Genomic DNA, 16,539 nt, shown 5'->3' on the forward strand with positions numbered 1-16,539 from the left:
CCTTCTACACAGAAAAAAATAATCCGGTAAATTTACATCATTTATGATGTACCAAAAGTGCACGTCATTAATGATGCTAATTTAAATGAGTTTCATTTTAAATTTACATGACATCCAACGTAAATGAGCCGAACTAAAAGGTACTTCAAAACATGTAAATTTACGATGAAATCTACGTAAATTTAAGAAAGCGGTAAATTTTTTTACCCCGTTGAATCTAGAATCTGATGTAATTTTCAAAAGCATCGCGATTTGTATTGGCCCGTAGCATTTTCAAAACACATGCTTAAGGTTTTGTATTGATTTGATTTTAGCTCAAACAAAACAAAAGCATGCATTCTAAGTGCTAAAAACAATACAAGTCAGAGCTTTAGACAACATATCAAAATCTAAATTCAACGAGGCTTGAAAAAGTGATGAAACCATTTTTGGTCACTCAAACTAACACTTGAATATGAGCGTATCTCACTGTAATGCTTTTTGTGGAAGATATTATAGGAAAGCTAACTGTGTTTATAAAAAAGGTCTTCTACTTACAGTTTATTCCAAAGGTCATCGGTTAACCAAAGGTAGATCTGTTAGGATTGATGTGGCGGTCCGTGCCTGGAACGCTTGCAGAAAACTGTCGCGATGAGCGAGCGCTTGAAAGTCCTCTGCAAATCTGAAAAATAAAGCAGAGTAAAACAATGTTCCTCCATTAATTCTACGATTTAGCTTACCAGTCTTGTTGCGCTCAAAAAATTACGGGTTACACTGGGAAGGCAGTTCGGAGCCTAATAATCGTGCCACGGTTCGAAACCGACCGCCAACTAGAGCAAATTGTCTTCGTCGGCCAGGGTGTTTTTGTTCCTTGAATCAGCTGGAATATCGGGACGCGGTCGTCCTTGGCGTAGTGTCTAGTAGAAATTCTTCGCCTGGGCGTCTCTGCTACCGCTGAAAAAATGAGAATTTTGATAAGTATACTTATATTTTTGTTTAGAAGTATAGCAAGTTTCTTGGGGCAGAGGTGGAAATAACACGTCTAGCGTGGGTTACGGTTTAGAACAGAATGAAAGTTTATTTAAACAATCCTTAGCAACTAACTAACAAGGCTGCAAACCATAGGTTGCTTGACCAAGATCACAAATCTTCATCACTCCTCCTCAACCTAGGGATGCTGCAGGCCAAGTTGATCTCGGCAGATCTCCATCTTCATGCGGCACAGCGGTTTGGTTAGACCATCCGCTGTTTGCTCCTCGCTCCGAACGTAGTCCACGACAACCTCGCCTTTCTCCAGTGCGTCCCGGATGAAATGGTGTCGTATGTCGATGTGCTTCGTCCTCGGATGATAGCCACCGTTCCGTGCGACCGCGATCGCACTTTGGTTGTCGCAGTGGATCGTAATCGCCTCCTCCGACTCGATACGTCCCCGCAACCGGCGCCACCAGAGCGCCTCCTGCACCGCAGCCGACAACGCCATGTATTCGGCCTCGCAGGTCGAGAGTGCAACGGTTTGTTGCCTCTTGCAGCTCCAGGACACGGCTCCACCTTGGGCGGTGAACACGTACCCCGTGATCGACTTCCGGTCCTCCAGATCAGCAGCCCAGTCGGCGTCCGAAAAACCTTCGATCTCCGAAGCTCCTCCTTTCCTGTAGGTCAGGCGAACCTTCGAGGTCCCGCGCAGGTAGCGGAACAGATGCTTCACACCACACCAGTGCTTCTCACCTGGGTTCGAGTTGAAGCGGCTGAGGATGTTGACCGCGTAGCAGATGTCCGGTCTGGTGCTCTGGGCCAAGTACATCAAGCACCCAACGGCTTCTTGGTACGGCACGGACTTCATCCTCTCCTTCTCTTGGTCAGTCGACGGGCACGCGTCGCGCGTCAACTTCTCGCTCACGTTCATGGGCGTACTGACGGGCTTGCAGTCCGTCATCTGGAACCGACTCAGGATCGCTTCCACGTACTTCTCCTGGTCCAGGGCAATCTCGTCCTTGCTCCGGCTCACCCGGATCCCCAGAACGTACTTCGCAGGTCCGATGTCCTTCATCTTGAACTCCCGGCTGAGTTGGGCCTTGATCTCCGTCTTCCAGCGGTCACAGTTCGAGAAGATCAGGACATCATCCACGTACACAGCGACGAACAGCATCTTGTCGCCGCGCACCTTGGTGTACACACACGGGTCGTAATCGGTGCATACCAGGTCGAATTTCCTCAGGGCAGCATCCAGCTTCTTGTTCCAGACACGACTGGATTGCTTGAGCCCGTACAGCGCCTTCTTGAGTCGGCAGACCTTGGACCGCTTCTTGCCGTCCACGAAGCAAGGGGGTTGCTCCATGTAGATCTCCTCCGACAGCTCTCCTTGCAGGAAGGCCGTAATTGCGTCCATCTGGTCGACCTTCATGTCCAGACGGGCAGCCAGCGCGAAGAGATATCGCAGCGAACTATAGCGAACGACCGGGGCGTAGGTCTCTTCGTAATCTACCCCCTTTCGCTGCGAGTATCCTTTGATGACCAGCCTCGCTTTGTACCGGTCGATGTCCCCGTTCACGTCCAGCTTGGTCTTGTACACCCACTTGCACTTGATCGCCGAACGTCCTTCTGGTAGATCGCACAGCTCCCACGTTCCGTTCGAGATGAGGGCTTCGTACTCATCCTTCATGGCCTGTTTCCAGTGTTCAGCGTCGTCCCGAGCCAGGGCTTGTTGGTGCGTGAACGGATCATCCAGAAGCGGCTGTGGAGTGTCGATACCAGTATCGGGTGATTCATCAGGGTTGTCAGAATACTTGCCTTGGGGCAGGCGCCCCCTATCGCAAAGCATCAATCGTTGTTGACCGTCATCGGCAACTGATCTTTGATAAGAGCACGACGGGGGCGCAGCGGCAGGATCCTCGGGCCTCACGGCTGCGTTGGTCATCGTCGTCGTCTTATCTGCAAATTTCGTCACGGGTAGGCCTTTGTTCCCAAGTTTAAAATCTTTATACTTGCCTGGAAGAAAGCGCTCCCTACCACTGAGCCTCAACCCCTCTTTGGGTGGTTCTGAAGATGATTGTGGCGGGAGCGCGGGCAACGGGTCATCTTCAGCAAAGGACACGTCGTCGTCGCTGCTCTCGGCCGACTCGAATGCATCTTCAGGTTCTTCGTCAGGCTCCTCTTGTGGTTCCGCGGCTTCCGGTGGAACAACCTCTTGAACGGGATCGGCTGGCACGTACTCCCAAAAGTCCAGCCGCACACATGTCCGCTCCGGTCCACTAGCCCTCGGTTCAGCGGTCACTCCACGTTTGACCACTCCTTCCGAAACGAACGTCACGTCTCGGCTGTTGATGATCGATTTCGTCTTCTTGTCGTACAAGCGGTACGCCTTGGTGTCCTCTTCGTAGCCGGTGAGGATGCATTCCACGGCTTTCTTGTCCCACTTGCGGCGCTTCTGCTTCGGTACGTGGGCCATCGCGGTCGTGCCGAACACTCGTACGTGTGACAAGTCCGGCTTGCGACCTGACCACGCTTCCTCTGGAGTCATCTCGATGCCCTTCGTCGGCGACCTGTTGATCAAGTAGATCGCAGCAGCCACAGCCTCTGCCCAAAACGGTTTTGGCAGATCAGCTTCGAACAGCATGCACCGAGCGCGTTCTACGGCAGTCCGGTTGACCCTTTCTCCAAGTCCGTTCTGCTCAGGGGTGTACTCCACGGTGGTTTGGTGACGGATCCCCATCCCCGACAGGTAGTCCTGGAACAGCCGATTCGTGTACTCCAGGCCGTTGTCCGTCCGAATCACCTTCAGCTTGCGGCCCGTTTGCCGCTCAGCAGTCACGTGGAAATCCTTGAAGCACTGCAGAACCTCTTCTTTGGACTTGGTTCGCAGAAAATAGACGAAAATCTTGCGTGTCTTGTCGTCGGTGAAGCTGAGATAGTAGCGACAGCCACCCAACGACTTCACTTCCATTGGACCGCAGATATCGGAGTGTACCAGGTCCAGAATTCCAGCCGCACGGGTCCCTGCGTGGCTGAATGGCAATCGCGTCTGCTTACCTTCTGCACAGACAATGCAGCCTCTGCCACACTCGTTGCCTTCGAACTTGATTCCGTTGACGAGACCGTTCTTCAACTTGATCAGGTTCTTCATGCACATGTGTCCCAAACGCTTGTGCCACAGCTCAGCGGTTTCGCGGGAAGAGCACGCCAACGCTCTCGGCTTGATCTGGTCCAACTTGAACAGCCCGTTGGATCTGCTCCCAGTCGCGAAGACACTGTTGTCTTCATCGATCACCTCACATCCATCTCGGTTGAACACGACGGTATGGCCTTGATCCACGATCTTCCCGACGGAAAGTAGATTGACCGCCAACTCCGGCACTAGTTCAACGTTCTCGATCTCGATGGTGTCGTCGTAGCACGTCGGCTGCAACGTCGCAGTTCCCTCAGCAACGATCTTCATCGCCTGGTTGTTCGCCGCTATTATGCTTCCAGACGTCGTCCGGGGGTTCTCCAGCAGCGCCTCGTTCTTGGTCAAGTGCTTCACAGCTCCGGAGTCGAAGTACCAATCGTTGGCGTCGTCCGAATCCAGCACCGAGAGCACGGCACAGAATGCTTTCTTCTTGCCGTCGCGGTCGTTGCGCACTGGTTCCTTGGCTGTGCAGTCCCTGGCGAAATGGCCAGCTTTGCCGCAGCGATGACACTTCGATCCCTTCGATTTGCTTGGAGCAGCACTCGGTTGAGGCTTGGTCTGCTTGGTCTCCTTGTAGCGCCCCTTGGACACGTACGCTTGTTCTCCGGCTGGTTCCACGGGCAGGTCGTCCTCCTGTAGCAATTTGGTTTTGATGGCGTCACCAGTTATTGCGATCCCGGAATTCTCGAGCCCCATGACCATCGGACGATAGTCCAGCGGTAGTCCCGCCAGCAGCATCATGCCGATCCATTTCTCGTCCAGCGGGAAGCCGATTCCGATGAGCTGATTCGCTGTAGTCGTCATCCGGTTCACGTACGCCTCCATGGACCCACTGCTCGCCAGGTTCGTCGTGATGAGCTTGTGCAGGAGCGCCCACTGACGGGTTAGTCCAGTGTCCTCGTACAGGCCGCACAGCTTCGTCCACAACTCCTTGGCAGTCTTCGCGTTCTCCGCGTGGTGGAAAATCGACGGATCGAGGAAGAAAATAATTTTCCCTCGAGCGATCCGATCCTTCTTCGCGTCGACGGCCGCGCCTTGAGCTGGTTCAATCACGTCCCACAGGTCCTCTATCTCCAGGTACGTGCGCACTGCGAACCTCCACGTCCGCCAGTTGTCACGTCCGACCAGCCGCTCGATCGGCGGATGGCCCCCGGCTCCGTAGTTCTGGCCACGAGCCTCAGGTTGGACAGCACCTTGAGCACCAGCAGCGGCACCGCTTCCGTCTCCGTTAGGCATCTTCTCTAGATTTTCCTACTTCTTCATGAAAACTTCTTCAGGTTGCAAATTAAACTTCTTCGAGTAAATTCTTCGAGTTCTTCAGCGTTCCGGAACCCACTCTGGGCCCATAACCTCTTGGGGCAGAGGTGGAAATAACACGTCTAGCGTGGGTTACGGTTTAGAACAGAATGAAAGTTTATTTAAACAATCCTTAGCAACTAACTAACAAGGCTGCAAACCATAGGTTGCTTGACCAAGATCACAAATCTTCATCAAAGTTACTACTCACCGATACATGTTTTACCCGACTAACACCAACAGGTGCATCATTGCGATGCCGCTCTGGCATTGCACGTTGGATTGTGCTTGCGGCTGTTGCTTCCTTAAGGAAACATAAAATAAGCTGAACTCCAAAAACAAAAAGGAACCGATACCAACCTCTGCTGAACGTTCGCCACGCCCTGCTTCACCTGATTCATTCCGTCATGCATTTTGTTGACCAAGTTGTGCATTTTATCCAACTTGCTGCTCAGCGTTCTGAGCTGGTCGTGCGTGGCCGTTTGAGCTTCCCAAATCTGACGGAGCTCGCGAGCGTTGTGATCCTTGAACTGATTCTTCAAATCGCCTTCGGCAGCTTGTCCAGAAGTCCCTAGCGGTCTTTCTTCTGCTGTTCCGGCTTCTTCTGGTATCCTGGAATTCTTGCTTCAACTTGCCCTGATCTTCATCGGCCGGAACCTCCTCCGCGCCCTGGCTCTGAATGTGCATGCTGCAGTGAAGTCATCAGAAAGTGGAACAAGTCGTGACCGTTCTTCGGCAGCACCATGTTCTCCGCCCGGAAGCACATCTCGTAGTACCTACTGATTGTTGTAAGTCATTCAGTCGAAGAACAACACCGTCGTGCATCTTGGCCCGCGTCGGGAACGGCTTGTTGCGGAAGTCTCGCAAACATTCGGATAAAAACTGCACGATCGTAGTAGGCGATAAAACTAGAGAGCCTGGAGCTTATTAGAGAACGGACATCTCAAACCAAAAGTACCAATCGAAGCAAGAGAACTGTCAAAAATCGAGCAAAATCCTTTGTCTTATGCTCGATTGGTACCTCCGTTTGACAGTTGTCGTGGTACTTTTGGTTTGAGATGTCCGTTCTCTAATAAGCTCCAGGCTCTCTAGATAAAACTAGTAGAATTTTGCGAGAAACAAATCAAAACAAACACGCTTAATGACGTTCATGTAAATTTTAGTAATTATTATCCTTTTTGGTGGTGATTTTCGAATGTTCAGCTGCGCTAACACTGTCGAGTGGTTTTTTAAACACACCTCGGTCAGACCCAGTCAACTCAATCGGAATTCTGAAACGGAATTCAATTCGAATCGTTTACGTATTCCGTTTCAAACGGTTGTAGCATTTGAAACAGAATACGAAAACGATTCGAATCGAATCGAATTCCATTTCAGAATTCTGAAACGGAATTCAATTCGAATCGTTAACGCATTCTGTTTCAAACGCAACAACCGGTACGTACACGGAATTTAAATTGAGTTGACTGGGTAATGTTCCAACTTCATATCTATAGTTTTTTTTTTAAATGGTCCTATAAGCTATTGTCTTTCATATCTCGACATTTTTTTGATTAGGTCCTATAAACATAAGAAAGACATTAGCTTATAGGACCTTTTCAAAACAAACTCTGGATATGTTTATAGGACTTATTAAAAAAAACTCTAGATATCTGGAGCAACATTTGAAAGGGGCGGTACGACATTGCTCTTACGGCCTTTCGTCCCATTTAAACGCGTGTAATGAAAGGCCGTAAGAGCAATGTCGTACCGCCCCTTTCAAATGTTGCTCTGGATATCTAGAATACCTGTGTACATAGGGCCTTTTGAAAAAGAAAGCAAGACAATACAAATTTCCTCATAAATTCGTGTTGTGCCCTGATAAAAAGTCTAACTAACAGGATATCGTTGCCAAATAAAATTACTATTACTATTACTAAACATTTTTATTGAAAAAAAATGTTAAAACGTACGTTATGAATGTCCCAAACCCAGTGGTGAAAACTAAAAGTGCCATGGTAACCATAGCTGAATATTCCAAGTGGTGAAAATTGTGGCCCTGACTTGTGGCTGTCACCCACTATCGCAAAAAAAAGTCCGCGGACTGTTCCGAAAAGTTGTTTTTCTTTGTCGCTTCTCCGGTGAATATTTGTTTTAGACGATTCTTCCCATCAAATGTTATGGACAAGAACCGAAATCTCCTAATCTTAGTGCTTACCCTCGTGTGTGCCACTTCTTTGCGATGCGATTTCGTCTGGAAAACTCTCGTCGCTGGCGCACAGCTTGTTTTTCCTCCCGAAACAACCCCAGAGATTATCCGGCCGGGCAGCTCCTCCCTTTTCTCCGCTCCGCTCCGCCTGCTAGGTTCCACAAGCAGTAGCATGGCCAACACGATCGTGACCAGTGTCGACTAGAGAGCCTGGAGCTTATTAGAGAACGGACATCTCAAACCAAAAGTACCAATCGAAGCACGAGAACTGTCAAACGGAGGTACCAATCGAGCAAAATCCTTTGTCTTATGCTCGATTGGTACCTCCGTTTGACAGTTCTCGTGCTTCGATTGGTACTTTTGGTTTGAGATGTCCGTTCTCTAATAAGCTCCAGGCTCTCTAGTGTCGACCAGTACAACAAACTCATCAGCACGCCAGCCCTAACCGTGATGTTGTTTTCCGCTGACTGGGCGGAACAGTGCAAGCAGATTCTCGCGGTGATGACGGAACTGGCCAGGCAGTTTTCCGCGGTTCAGTTCGTGGACGTTCCGGTGGAGGAACTGTCCGAGGTGGCGCTCAAGCAACAGATCGATGCCGTTCCGACGGTGATCTTCTTCCAGGCGGAAAAGGCCATTGATCGGATTGATGGTGTAGACATTGCCGCGCTGACGACCAATTGTCGAAAGCTGGCCGGAGCAGCAACATCAGTTGGTGGAGGTGCCAAGGAACCGCTGGAGGATCGGCTACCCTCGGACGAACCAACCTATGGATGCTGCGAATCAAAAGGATTTCTTAAAGCCACTGCCGAATTCCGATTCTTCGTCGTCGTCGTGGGCGATTCATCATCCCTGTCTAGATTGATAGTTTGGTACCGCGGAATTTCTACAATATAGGTAATTCATAAAAGCTGGAGCAACATTTGAAAGGGGCGGTACGAGATTTCCCTTACGGCCTTTCGTCCCATTTAAATGCGTGTAATGAAAGGCCGTAAGAGCAATGTCGTACCGCCCCTTTCAAATGTTTTTCCAGAAAGTTAACTTGTTTTGAAAACAAAAATGCATTTTACCTGAGCGCATCTGAACCTGTTGCAGCATCTCCGAATGCAATGTTTATTTTAAATAAGGATTCTGGATCCGATCATTGTCAACAAACAATGCATGCAGCTGCAAACATTCACAATTTTAAACAGGATGCACTGTTTGTTTACCAACAGGCCTAATTATTTTACATTAATCGACAGAGATTGAAAAAAACATCCACTGCATTGCGCGTCAAACAGTTGACTGGTTTGTTTTGCCAGCTGTCAGTCTGAGCAAGAGTGGGAATTTAAATTTACAACTTTTAGATTTTACGTTGAGAAAAATTTACATCTCTCGACAAATTACATGCCTTTCATGTTTTCAAATTTGTCATTTTGAGTGGACCAAAAGTTCATTTACATCAAATACACGCGTTACGTGTGATTTCACTTTACATCTTGGCTCTTTAAATGTGATACAATCAATTAAATTGAATTTCAGATTTACATCCCGCAAGTTTACGTTAGAAACATAGTTTAAATGCCGTGTAAATTTACACTTTTTTTTCTGTGTAGTGTTCAGGGATCCTTTTTCGGCCTTCTCAACAACTTCAGCAACGGAAATTGAGGCGGCGACAGGAGATATCGCTTGGGCTGACGAACAGACAGAGCGACTTCCGTGAAGCTTCCTACTAGTCATCTTCAGATCACCCGTCGTGACGGCGGAATTCCTTAAGATTAATTCTGGTATTCCGGTAGAAAATCCGTCCGCAAACAGCCAGTTTTCCCACGTGTTTATTTTGTTTTGCTCTCTCACTGCTCGAATCGAATTTCAGCAAGACCTGTCATTTGGTTGCTGTCAAACTCATTCGAGCAGTGGACAACTGACATCACGCGATTTTTGTAAATCGCGCTCACATCGCGATGTAATCGTGCCAGATCGCGCTCATTCTTGGCAATCGTGGCAGATCGCGTTCATCGAAGGTCATCGCAGTTGAATCGCGAGCTCATCTCGGGAGTGTCATCCCCCTCGGAGGAGTCACGGGGTTGGGCACATGGTTGATCCGTAGCGCATTGGATTTACTTCCGTAAATATTTCGTAAATATCGTAAATACAAGCGTAAATATTATTTATCTGCACGATATTCGGAATTGAATTTTGCTCAGTGTGGATAGTGACAGTTCAGAACTGTCACTTGTTTGTTTCCTTCGCATTCGCATTCGCATTCGCATGGAGATGGTGATCTTAGCGGGTTGCAGACTGGATTTCGTCATGTTTGTATGATGATTGTCTAGCCCTGGTTGCTAAGAAATTGATTAAAGGGAATTAAAAGCAATTCTACCAGAACAGGACAGGCAGCACCATGAGAGCCATCCATTGCCGGCCGCTCCCATCTCCACCATTCACCGGGGAGGAATAAGGATTAGGAGCACGGGAAATGTTGATGCTTGACTTACTTAGAAGAAGGTAGCGAAACCGCAGGCTCTTTTTCCCAACCCTATTGTGGAACTCGATCAAATTGACCGCTTGACCAAATTTGATCGAATTTAAACAACAAGGTTGCGTAAGTGTCGCGTGGAGTTGGTTCTTGTGAAAGGTAAAGGTCTGGGATTCGCCCTAAGCAAGCGATACGACCATTGGCATAAATGATATTAAGGGATGAAATATGATTCTCAAGGCAAGCTATCGGAAGTTGCTGTTGAGACAGTTCCCGTTTAGTTTAGTGAAAGTTGTTATTTTATATGGATTGAACATTTATTCTCAAGGCAGGCAATTGGATGCTGCTGATGAGACATTTCCCGATTAGTTTTTTTAAATTTAGTATGCTCAAAAGCTTTATCTTAGACAGCCGGCTGTGGAAAGATAAAACTGTAATCTAACAAAATTGAAATCTCAACTTTAAACTCAAAATACTCACTTCTGAGTGGTCTCCCGTTCAAATTGTTTAAATTTAAATATTACTCATGAATTCTAATAAATACTGAATATCCTACGTAAAATGGACAGTGATTGTGTGGCGTATTAATTCTAAATACCAACAGTTTAACCGCGACAAGTCCAGAGAAGAAAAATCGCCTCCTAAAAAAAAAAAAGAAAATTTGCCGATTGCTGTAACTAGATGTTTGTAACGAAGCATCCGAAATATCTGTAAGCTGAAGGCATTCACTTCATCTGGCAACACACTCTTTTTTTGACGTTTCAGTGGGAGACCTAAAAGCAGACACTACCACCTATCCCGCACACCACCATCCAACACAAAACGAACTCACCCGATTCTCCCACCGCTCGTAGTGTAACGCTGTCTGTCGCTGTCCGCACATCCCTGTCCGTCTCCTCCAGCGTCTGTCAACGCCGCTCGCTCCCGGAAGCACGCTTCCTCCGCCCGGCATGATGGCAAAAAATCTCTTTTTTTGCTGGCGCACACATTGTTGCGACTTCGCCACGCAAAGTCAGCAAATACCACTACGACTCTTCCGTACACCACCACAAACAGAGTCCCCGTCGGACCCCACAGATGATTAGAGTCATCGACTGACCAACACCATCACAGTTTGCCGCTTAAAAGCCATTGCAACACACTCAATCTTCCTTAGCCTATCTCTCAGCACGACTACACACACCGAACTCGCATGCAAGTTGAACACATCTGTGCTGGGCCTCGGCCACACAAACACCATCATGTTCGCTTCTCTCACGCACGACGAGCGTCCCAAAAAAATATGGCCTGAATTGCACAAACAACCTCAAACAAAATCGCTCAAAAAATGCAGAATATCCAAGAAAACCGGCAAACTCCATCACTTTCAAGACAAGCCCGCCACAACCGACCGAATGACACGAATATAGCAGGGCAGATCGTCCAAATTTGCACTAAAAACGCGATTAACCTTCGGGAAGTCACGCAAAAAAAAAAAAAACTACAAGAGCAGTCGCGTGGTGTACTTTTCTGTCACTTGTTTGTTTCCTTCATTTACAAACTGTCACCGCTCCAATCCAGCTTGAGGTATATTTTGTCACCTTCAGGATTTCCGGTGCCCTACGAAGATTGAGACAGCGGGACCAGAAACGTCAGCACTTCTACTAAAGAAGCAAATGCGGGTGATGACGGCAGGACCGACGACACGACAAGCCACTCGCGTCCAAAAAGTGGCCCCAAATCGGCTTACCCCTCCGTTTCCTCGGGAACTGGAAACGTCAAAATGAAATTTCCTCAAAAAAATATAGTTTTGGCAGCACTTCTGCCATTGACGTTTAGAAATGTCATTTCTTTTCTGTCATCATTTTTTTTCCAACATCTGAGTAACCAAACCGGTTCCGAAAAGAACATCCTTCCGATGGAACGATCGTGGCCGGTTCTGAGCATGAGCATGAGCATGAGCATGGTTGACTGCCAATGAGCTGCTACTCCGTTATTGACGGATCAGCAGAAGTTACACAATGAACCAACAGATGAATAGTGGGAGCTAATCATCCTCACTGTATAACCCCTGAAGATCTCTGCTTTTAGTCAATACCGGCGCCCCCCCAAGGAGATGCAGTTCAACAAAGGTAGGAATGTTAGTCCGATAGTTGAAGTTGCAGACTCATCAGACACAGAGTTTGTCGCTCTATAACTGTTGACACCGCATGAGACCGTTGAATCCACAGCATCTCCTTCAAGCATCACGGGAAGTGGGGGAATTGTGTTAGTAGGGGAAGGAAAGGGAAGGTCAGGATTCATCTTGGTAGATGATATGACCAGAATGTGAATCATAATCGTTGCCTTCTGAGCTACGGCGCTATGAGAAGGACTTATCATTCGCGTATTTTTTACTTCAAACCGCCGGCGTGCCATCCGAGCAACGATGCTATGGGAAGGTCTTTCAAAACGAAATGTAATTATAATTAACGATTTACGTTCAATCGAAAATAGATCAGGATTCAATCTAAGTAGATGATATGAATAGAAAGTAAAACATAATCGATGCCTCCCGAGTTACGACGCTATAAGAAGGACTTATCAATTCTTCACTCGCGTAATGTTTACTTCTTACCGCCGGCGTGCCATCCGAGCAACGATGCTATGGGATGGGCTTCCAAAACTAAATGAACTTAGATTTACGTGTTATTCGATGTCATGTAAACCTCAAATAGTGTTCATATACCCAACTGTTTCAATTAATTCTAAAAACTTCGTTGAATTCTTCGCGCACGATTTATTCACAGCAAACTTCACTACGAATTTACCCCGTCCGGAACGCGAGCAACCGACTCAACTGCAGAAATTCAACATACACACGACAACGCGAATGCCTTTTTCAATGATTCCAGAATCTTCCACCACTTTCTTGCGGATTCTCGCGCGCGACATCACACACTGATCCCCCCGACGAACACCACACGACTCTGGAACGATCGTGGCCGGTTCTGGAAAGAAAAGTTCCGGAGAAACGAAGCCCCGATGTGATAGACGACGTTGACGACAAGTGGTGCAGGAATAACCTAAGGCAATCCAGGTAGGGAAAATAATTAAAATGTGAAAGTATTTTTTGTTGTTGACAAATTTCAAAATCAAACGTCGTCGTCATTCCAGATCGGTCAACTGAATGTACAACCGGGAGAAGATGCCTAGCGTGATGGACATTCTGCTCAAACTGCCAAGCCAAAATCTCGACGGGAGGAAGGAAGAATGACTCGCCTGCAGAAAAGATAGTTCAAACTGGCAGCGCTGAAGGGACGCCTGCGGAAGCAGCTGATGAAGAGCCGTCTCTTCGTGGTGCAAAGGGACAACCGGTGCCAGCTGAAGAAGCTGGTCCTAAACCTTCCAAAAAGGTCACAAGTTCAGCCGACAGCCACGAGGATGGAGAGTCCGCATCGCCCAGCAAGACTGCTGTGAAAAAGTGTACCAGCCGTGGTCGAGGTGCGGGTCAAAATGACACTGTTGAATCCAGCGACCTTCCGGAAGTTTCCGCTGGAGCCTCGTTGACAATAGAGAAAGCCATTGCGGACGAGTCATGATAAGCCGACTGCGGCTGCTGTTGACGTTGTATCTGGTGCGAAACGATTGCGACGAGATGCGAAGAACGGTGATGCCGAAACAGCCAACGAGCTGGCAAACAAACGCGTCGTGCACTAAAATCAAAGGCGGAGCAGGTCGGTGTGGAAGCTGATTCAGCTTTAGCTGCAGACCAAGTGCCAAAATCAACCGTTCGTTCTCGCCGTGGACAGAAGCAAGTTTCAGAGGCAGAATCAGAGTCCCCCGTCCAAGGTAGACAAGTCCACCACCAGCAACCCTTATCCGGTTCCAGTTGAGATTTCTATGCACGGATCCAAGATGGTCAAGACGATGCTACATGCGTTGCACACTTCAACTCCGTTGATAAGGAACACGCTGAATACGGACGCCGCTGATGTTCCCGGCACAACACGCGGTCTTCGGGTGGCGGCTGCAAATTTCTTCATTGCAGCCCTGACTGAAAAGTCCGTCGGACGTCCGTCGTTTGTCGTCCGTGCAATCGTACGACGTCGCACGACAATGTCGCGCGACTTTCGCACGGATGTCAGACTTTTTTGCACCAAAATGTCGTATTTGTCGTACGATCGATAATCGAAATTGTTCGACATTGTCGTACGACATTCGACCGACGTCGCACGGTTTTGTTATTTAGGATGTCGTGCCTTTGTCGTGTGCTGTCATTTTGGTATTTTGAGTTTATTTTCAAAATAAAATTCACTTTGTTTATGTTTTTCATTATTTTTATTCATTTGTATTAGTTTGCACTGGCCTGGCACTTTGTTTTTGAAATATTCACTATCACTGCAGCCATACTTTTCTTAATTTCGCTTAGTGACGGGATTGGCCGTTGCACAAGAAGGAAATACAAACCGACTCCTTTTGGTCCGACGATGGCCAACCACTTTTGGAAAGGTTCTGCTTGTCTACCCTTCCAATGTTCGAGTGCTGCCCCGTGGGAAGTTTGTCCACCTCGATCGCCTTCACCCGGTGGATGTTCTCGGCCGAAAGTATCTCCAGGAAGAAGACTGAGTTTTGATAATTGCACTTTTGAGATTCCGCTAGAAGTCCAACACCACCAACGCATTTTCATTGTCCTTTTCCTCTTGCTGGTCCACGTCCAGCAAAAAGCACTCTGGAAACTGTTTGTACAGAGCTGGAACGAATAAAATAATTTAAAAAAAAATGCAGGATTCAAGAATTTAAAAATATTAAGACATGACGTGTTTTATAAATATTTTGCATTTCAAAATTTTTATTTTTTTTTGTTTTAAAATTTTAAAGCTGACTTTCATTAGAATTGTTGGGTTTAAAAAAATTAAACATGTTATGTTTGGTTTTATTGTGGGTAGCAGTGAGGTTCTGATGTATCCAATGACAAAAATAAATATTTTCAAAATGCCGTTGCAAATATTTTTCAAAGTTAATATCAAAGTTCATAAATAATATTTATAAAAAAAACCAAAATAGTTGAAATCACAAAATTGTAAAACATAAAAATAGGGGTAATTCTCCGCCAACTCACACAGCAGTTGCCCCGACCCCTCTTCGATTTGCGTGAAACTTTGTCCTAAGGGGTAACTTTTGTCCCTGATCACGAATCCGAGGTCCGTTTTTTGATATCTCGTGACGGAGGGGCGGTACGACCCCTTCCATTTTTGAACATGCGAAAAAAGAGGTGTTTTTCAATAATTTGCAGCCTAAAACGGTGATGAGATAGAAATTTGGTGTCAAAGGGACTTTTATGTAAAATTAGACGCCCGATTTGATGGCGTACTCAGAATTCCGAAAAAACGTATTTTTCATCGAAAAAAACACTAAAAAAGTTTTAAAAATCCTCCCATTTTCCGTTACTCGACTGTAAAAAATTTTGGAACATGTCATTTTATGGGAAATTTAATGTACTTTTCGAATCTACATTGTCCCAGAAGGGTCATTTTTTCATTTAGAACAAAATTTTTCATTTTAAAATTTCGTGTTTTTTCTAACTTTGCAGGGTTATTTTTTAGAGTGTTTTAATGTTCTACAAAGTTGTAGAGCAGACAATTACAAAAATTTTGATATATAGACATAAGGGGTTTGCTTATAAAAATCACGAGTTATCGCGATTTTACGAAAAAAAGTTTTGAAAAAGTTGGTCGTCATCGATCATGGCCGTTCATGGTCACCCGCGACAGACACGGACGACGAAACAAAGAGAAACGCAAAAAGTAACTTTTTCAAAACTTTTTTTCGTAAAATCGCGATAACTTGTGATGTTTATAAGCAAACCCCTTATTTCTATATATCAAAATTTTTGTAATTGTCTGCTCTACAACTTTGTAGAACATTAAAACACTCTAAAAAATAACCCTGCAAAGTTAGAAAAAACACGAAATTTTAAAATGAAAAATTTTGTTCTAAATGAAAAAATGACCCTTCTGGGACAATGTAGATTCGAAAATTACATTAAATTTCCCATAAAATGACATGTTCCAAAATTTTTTACAGTCGAGTAACGGAAAATGGGAGGATTTTTAAAACTTTTTTAGTGTTTTTTTCGATGAAAAATACGTTTTTTCGGAATTCTGAGTACGCCATCAAATCGGGCGTCTAATTTTACATAAAAGTCCCTTTGACACCAAATTTCTATCTCATCACCGTTTCAGGCTGCAAATTATTGAAAAACACCTCTTTTTTCGCATGTTCAAAAATGGAAGGGGTCGTACCGCCCCTCCGTCACGAGATATCAAAAAACGGACCTCGGATTCGTGATCAGGGACAAAAGTTACCCCTTAGGACAAAGTTTCACGCAAATCGAAGAGGGGTCGGGGCAACTTTTCCCGATTTCGTGTGAGTTGGTAGAGAATTACCCATAGATAATTTTAAAAACTTATTATTTAGTTTATGATTGTATTTTTT

The 16,539-nt window shown here is 46.3% G+C and overlaps 1 protein-coding gene and 1 long non-coding RNA gene across 2 annotated transcripts in view; one reads left to right on the forward strand and one right to left on the reverse strand.

Moving 5' to 3' along the window:
- Positions 1 to 11: 11 nt before the first annotated feature.
- Positions 12 to 6,432, reverse strand: LOC120432043 (uncharacterized). The gene is made up of 4 exons (XR_005608003.2): positions 5,798 to 6,432; positions 5,649 to 5,741; positions 720 to 933; positions 12 to 661 (listed from the first exon to the last, which is right to left on the reverse strand). It is a non-coding gene; the product is annotated as an uncharacterized LOC120432043 (long non-coding RNA).
- Positions 6,433 to 7,242: 810 nt separating this feature from the next.
- LOC120432044 (uncharacterized) overlaps positions 7,243 to 16,539 on the forward strand; it is a 382,988-nt gene continuing 373,691 nt past the window's right edge. The window contains 3 exon segments of the mRNA XM_052706083.1: positions 7,243 to 7,691; positions 7,693 to 7,816; positions 8,026 to 8,557. Of these exon segments, the coding sequence (XP_052562043.1) occupies positions 7,659 to 7,691; positions 7,693 to 7,816; positions 8,026 to 8,519 (651 nt within the window). The 5' untranslated portion in view covers positions 7,243 to 7,658 and the 3' untranslated portion in view covers positions 8,520 to 8,557.

The sequence above is a fragment of the Culex pipiens genome, chromosome 1, assembly GCF_016801865.2.
Source record: "Culex pipiens pallens isolate TS chromosome 1, TS_CPP_V2, whole genome shotgun sequence".
NCBI lineage: Eukaryota > Metazoa > Arthropoda > Insecta > Diptera > Culicidae > Culex > Culex pipiens.